At 44.2% G+C, this 6,634-nt stretch overlaps 1 protein-coding gene across 1 annotated transcript in view; it reads left to right on the forward strand.

Moving 5' to 3' along the window:
* Positions 1–770: 770 nt before the first annotated feature.
* The window catches only part of LOC307044216 (uncharacterized protein), a 68,202-nt gene continuing 62,338 nt past the window's right edge, over positions 771–6,634 (forward strand). The window contains exons 1-4 of the mRNA XM_079689298.1: positions 771–991; positions 1,228–1,257; positions 3,237–3,350; positions 3,856–4,023. Coding sequence (XP_079545424.1) covers positions 1,250–1,257; positions 3,237–3,350; positions 3,856–4,023 — 290 coding nt within the window. The 5' untranslated portion in view covers positions 771–991; positions 1,228–1,249. The remainder of the gene's footprint in view (positions 992–1,227; positions 1,258–3,236; positions 3,351–3,855; positions 4,024–6,634) is intronic.

Here is a 6,634-nt window from a genome sequence, read left to right on the forward strand (position 1 = left end):
CATTTGAAGCCTTTTTATATAAGCTGTCCACCATGTCAATACGTTTATCTTTTTGTAGTGTATTGGTGATAGAGTTTTTTAATTGCCAGCTAAAATCTTGACGAGGGCAGCAAATTGTTCAGAACTGGTGTCATCCCCACACCACCCCCCATTTGAAACATGTTCCCACGGCTATGGCTGTTCCCACGGCTATGGCTGTGTGCGTCACTCTTTAGTGTCCCCTGGTCTCCCAGCTGTGTGCTTCACTCTTTAGTGTCCCCTGGTCTCCCAGCTGTGTGCGTCACTCTTTAGTGTCCCCTGGTCTCCCAGCTGTGTGCGTCACTCTTTAGTGTCCCCTGGTCTCCCAGCTGTGTGCGTCCCTCTTTAGTGTCCCCTGGTCTCCAGCTGTGTGGGTCACTCTTTAGTGTCCCCTGGTCTCCCAGCTGTGTGCGTCTCTCTTTAGTGTCCCCTGGTCCCCCAGCTGTGTGCGTCACTCTTTAGTGTCCCCTGGTCTCCCAGCTGTGTGCATCACTCTTTAGTGTCCCCTGGTCTCCCAGCTGTGTGCGTCTCTCTTTAGTGTCCCCTGGTCCCCCAGCTGTGTGCGTAACTCTTTAGTGTCCCCTGGTCTCCCAGCTGTGTGCATCACTCTTTAGTGTCCCCTGGTCTCCCAGCTGTGTGCGTCTCTCTTTAGTGTCCCCTGGTCTGTTCTCAGCTGTCAGAGTGCAGCAGGGAGCGGCTGGGGGTTAATCTTTAACTACGATATAAAGTCATATACAGTTTGAAGTGAGAGCTGCAGCGTCACACTGCTTTATCAGAGTGCTGGACACAGAAGACTGATGAAGAAGCAGAGGAGTTACTCCTGATGGAGCACATGGTCAGATCAGCAGGAAACTCTTCTTCTACACAGACCTGGTCCTCACAGCTGATGGAGCACATGGTCAGATCAGCAGGAAACTCTTCTTCTACACAGACCTGGTCCTCACAGCTGATGGAGTTCATGAGAAGAAACTGAGTAAGTGGGACTTTGATTCATTCAGTGTCTAATGTTTCAAACAGCTGCTCTTTGTGGGTTCATGTGTTCACCTCCTGTCTTTAGAATGACAGCACTCAGTTTATCTGACAACTGATGTTAGAAACTACAGCTCACTGTCTTTAAAGTCTACATGTAGAAACAGATGTTATTTCCTCATCACTAACAAATATAATGACATTAAAGTAATAATGAAGCCGTGTGTCTGTCTCCATCAGGTGGCTGCAGGTTATCACCAACATGGAAAGGTATCACACTCAACACTTCACATGATGTTTGAAACTGTTTCACCCTTCAACATGTTCTCTCTCACTGACTGGCTGTTTACTGTCTCTGCTCTTTCTCCTGAACATTGACTCATAATAAACCTGTAAATCTATAAAACACATTCAGATTGAATCCTGATACTGGACTGCAGTTTGGACTTTGATGCTTCTCTTATCTTACGAAGGCTCATATTCCATATTTATTGAGGTGTCTGTGGGTCAACGTGCTCTCATAGAAAGATCTCTGTTAATTAATAACTCAGAAACAACAAGGGATCTGAGGAGAAGTTAAGATGTCTTAAGGACTAGTTGCATGAATCTGGGGACTAGTTATAGGAATTTAGGGACTATTTGCAGAGCACAAGGGACTAGTTGCTGAGATATATATGGGCTACTTGAAGGGATCCAGAGACTAGTTGATGATATATTTTCCCCTGATTTTTCAGCAGCATGACTCATAACAAACCTGTAAATCTATAAAACACATTCAGATTGAATCCTGATACTGGACTGCAGTTTGGACTTTGATACTTCTCTTATCTTATGACGGCTCATATTTCATATTTATTGAGGCGTCTGTGGATCAAAGGGCTCTCATAGATAGATCTCTGTTAATTAATAACTCAGAAACAGTATATTATTGTTTTGATGGAAAAAATAGTCTTTGAAGTAAGAACCAATCAATGCAGAGAGATCTGAGGACTGGTTAAGAGGTCCAAAGACTAGTTCCAGAGATCTAGGGACTTGTTGCAAAGACTTGTTTCCCTACTTTTCCCCTGAACATTGACTCATAATGTTGATACTTCCCTTATCTTAAGAAGGTTCATATTTCATATTTATTGAGGCGTCTGTGGATCAAAGGGCTCTCATAGATAGATCTCTGTTAATTAATAACTCAGAAACAGTATATTATTGTTTTGATGGAAAAAATAGTCTTTGAAGTAAGAACCAATCAATGCAGAGAGATCTGAGGACTGGTTAAGAGGTCCAAGGACTAGTTCCAGAGATCTAGGGACTTGTTGCAAAGACTTGTTTCCCTACTTTTCCCCTGAACATTGACTCATAATGTTGATACTTCCCTCATCTTAATAAGGTTCATATTTCATATTTATTGAGGCGTCTGTGGGATAAAGTGCTCTCATAAATGGAATGATCATTTCTACTCTGTTAATAGTAGTTGAACCTTTTCATATTTAAGTTTGTAGCAAGTACAGTGCTGCTGCTGGTGTGTGTGTGTGTGTGTGTGTGTGTGTGTGTGTGTGTGTGTGTGTGTGTGTGTGTGTGTGTGTGTGTGTGTGTGTGTGTGTGTGTGTGTGTGTGTGTGTGTGTGTGTGTGTGTGTGTGTGTGTGTGTGTGTGTGTGTGTGTGTGTCTGTGTGTGTGTGTGTGTGGTTAAGATGTCTTGTTGCAAAGATCTGGGGACTATTTAAAGAGATCTAGGGACTACTTACAGAGGTCCGGGGACTTATTTTGGATCTCTAGGGATTCTTCGTAGATACCTGAGGACTAGTTGCAGATGTCAAGGCCAGAGTCACAGAGATCTAGGGACTAGATCCAGAAGTCTTTGGGACTAGTTGCAGAGACCACAGATCAAGAGAAATGGTGTTGGGAAGCTTATATTAGGTTTTACACAGACAGGAAGTATCATTCTGGACATAACCCGGACTCTGGGCCTTTCAGATGTGCTGAGTTCTAATCCATGGTCAACAGTATTAAACCATAGCACATCCAACTATAAACCAAATACAAGAAAACGAATAGGCTTAAAAATGTATACAAACATGTACAAGTTTGAATACAAATGATGAACATGATGTGTAAAAGACACGCATTAATGGCAGTTAAAGGACTTTTACTCTCCAAATCGACTGAAAGCAGAGGTCTAAATCTTGTATTGTCATACATTTCCCAAATTGGGATTCATAAAATACATCTTATCTCATCTTATCTTTTTCCTATCAGTTCCCAGCAACAGAAAGAAAGGTCGCCTGAACCCAGCTGTGTGTCCATGAAGAGTGATCAGTCAAAGGGTCCTATGCCTGACTGCAAAGATAACCCCCCCTCTTTTAACCCGGAGTAAGTATATGAAGCCATTGATTTAACGGATGGGCTTGTTGTTGTCATCCTCAGTCAGATACTCATGTGGTCTTCCATCATTGAGAAATCAGAGGGTTTTTACTTTTATTAGAACATGATTTCTGAATTATTGGCATAATATCTGACAATTCCCAAATTCTAAGCTAAACCATTGATCCAGTAAAGCCGCTGTGATTTCCCTCTGTTTATTGTGCGATACACAGGACATGTGTGTTCTTCACTGAGGCTTTCCTTCTCTCTGCCATGCAATTCATGGTAAACATCCACGCTGGAAATATGGGAAGTTTGGGTTGAACTTGGTAATGTGATTCATTTGGGGTAATTTGTAAGTTGCTTTCAACGTTAAAGTTTGCACAATAATCACAAGCGTCAATGCGTTAACATTAACAGCCCTTATTTTAATATTGTGTTGTTATACAGACATGAAGATCTCGTAACTGTACACATTACTCACACTCAAAGCTCTGTGTGTGTTGTGTTACAGGCCAGAGCAGCAGCATGGACCTGGACCTGGACCTGGACCTGGACCTGGACCTGGACCTGGACCTAGACCTGGACCTGGACCTGGACCTGGACCCAGCTGTGTGTCCATGAAGAGTGATCGATCGATGTACAAACCAATATATTTTAAAGGCCGCCCTTCAGAGACAGAGTAAGTGGACGTCATGTGACTTCATTATATCAGCAGCAGTAGAAAACTTGTTGTTACTGAAGAACAGACACTTCTTGTTGAAGCTGAGGGAGGGTCAACCAGCCTGAAGCCAGTAACATTCGAGTTTAACGTGTGTGACGAAGGTAACTTTGTCACTGTGGACTGACGGCTTCGGGCCTTGTAACTCAGCACTTTAGTGAACAGTTTGCACTTTATTAGCGTGATTCCACAGTACAGTTGGCATTACAGATTTGCACATAATTTATACTAATTATCGAAGTAGTATTTATTAACTGATTAAACCGTATTGATTGGAATGTCGTCTGGCAGGTGCTGGTCGGGTCCTCGGCTCCGCCTGAAAAGATAGGGGAGTTAGCGAGAGCGCCGAGAGTATTTATGCTGGTGTAACGATGACAGCGGTTGAGAAGAATCAGGGTGCAAATAATATGTTGAGGGTTTGAAAATCATGACGTTAAGTTGCATTAATTGTTAATTGTGTAAAGTTGACATATCACTTCCCCATGTCTGTGGCTGCTTATTGTGTGCACCGGGTGCCCTGTGTTGTCTCCTTCCCCCTCACCTGTGTCTTGTTAGTCTGTGTGTGTATTTAGGTGCTGTTTTCTTGTTGGGCTGGGAGTAGTGTGTGAGATTCATTTCATTTCATTTCAAACCTTTATTTAGACAGATTGGTCCCTTGAGATCATCGATCTCATTTACAAGGGAGACCTGCATCATTTAGTTCCACATGAAACATAAAAACAACATACAAACAAACAACAGAGGATATCATATTTACATATCAACATTTACAAATACCCAGAGTGTCAGAAAGCATTTCATTTAGACGTGCCTTAAATACATTCAGAGAAATAAAAATGCTCAATTTCAATTTAGCCTGTAGACTGAAATTGAAATTGAGCATTTTTAGATCTTTGTGGCTGCAGGATGTGTTCAAGGAGAACAGCAGGATTGAGGCTTTGAACTATTTGCACATGATTTTAATAAATGCCCACGTCGGGTTATATTTTTGGACGTTCTGCCTCTGCCTCCTTGCTTGGTCGGGCCGCTCAACGGTCAGCTTCACAACGTGTCAGACTGGTTCAATAAAAGAGACCATCTTTAAAATCGCAGAGAGTATACATTAGTAGTTAACTATAATACTTAACAGAATGACGTCTACTTGCGTGTGAGATTAACACACACATAACGTCAACACTTGTAATGTTTTTATTATCCTGAATGGCAGAAGTCTGTTTCATTCTGCTGGTATATTGTAGCTGACTGAACCGAGATAAGAAAGTAATAATTGATATTTATCATTGCTAATATTCAAGTAGAGAACACTATAGGCAGACAGACAGATATATATACACAGAGGGCTCTTCACAAAGACAGAGCTGGGGAGGGCAGCAGCTGAACACAATCAGACTATCACAAAAGCAGGAAATCACAAAGACAGGAAGTAAAACTGAAGTTACCTACTGTAACTCCAGCTTCTATGAGTAAATGACGCAGCCCTCTAAGGCTATTGCTATTGGGTAATCCCCCTGCGCCCCCACGCAGCACTGAAACACTTGTAGTCCACGCCCACCCGCAACGTGAGCCCCACCCTCGGGCTCCCTTCCGGTATAAATAGGAAGGAGGCCCGACAATCTGCTCCCATACAACATAACTTTTCTTCAGCTATTCGTGGAGCCAGTGGGACCCAGCGCTTAGAGGGCTGCGCCATTTACTCATAGAAGCTGGAGTTACAGTAGATAACCTCAGTTCTGTTTCGTATATGGCTTCGCCCTCTAAGGCTATCGCTATTGGGTTAAGGGCGAAGCATGATGTAGTCTGCGCCCCACTGGGTTCGCCCGGCACTAGAAGCACAGACACACCTGCTCAATAACACCCGATGCCTGATGTGCCATGTGTAATGGAGCATCGCCCTCCCTGGAACATAGCAAAACATGCCTATCTTCCCTGACGGGATGAAGGCTGGGAACAATACATACCGGCCGCTGTGAGAAACACTTTGCCCAGTGACAAAAAGAGGGGGAACAGCAGCTCTCTGTGCGCAGACAGGCAGGAGAGCGCACAGCTGGGTTCCTGATATCACTCACTCTCACAGGACACTCCGTACAGGGTGTGTCAGAGAGGAATGGGAGACATCCCTCAAATACAATGTAATAAATGAACAGGGGGAAGACCAAGATGCAGCCGTTTAAATGTCTTCCACTGACATTCCTCTGTGCAAAGCCGTGGAGGAGGACATTCCTCTGGTGGAGTGCGCTTTGATGTTCTCCGGGGGCTCCACCCCAGAGGAGAAATATGCCTGTGACACAGCTTCACACAGCCAGTGTGACAGCCGCTGTGCAGACAGAGGCTGCCCGATCGAGCGCTCTCTATAGTGCACAAACAGGCGCTGAGAACGGCGCAAGGCAGCCGTGCGCGCCACTAGCAGGACAGAGGAGATGAGACGTGGCTTCTTTCTCCGACCTGTGAGGAGGGGGAAAGAAGCCATTCAGGGTGATCACTCTCCACTCTAACGAGCTTGTGATGACCTTTGGCATGAAGCCGGGTTAGGGCGTAAAACAGCTGAGCTGCATCTCCTTGGATCCGGAGGCCT

The sequence above is a fragment of the Notothenia rossii genome (assembly GCF_949606895.1).
Source record: "Notothenia rossii genome assembly, chromosome: 6".
Classification (NCBI taxonomy): domain Eukaryota; kingdom Metazoa; phylum Chordata; class Actinopteri; order Perciformes; family Nototheniidae; genus Notothenia; species Notothenia rossii.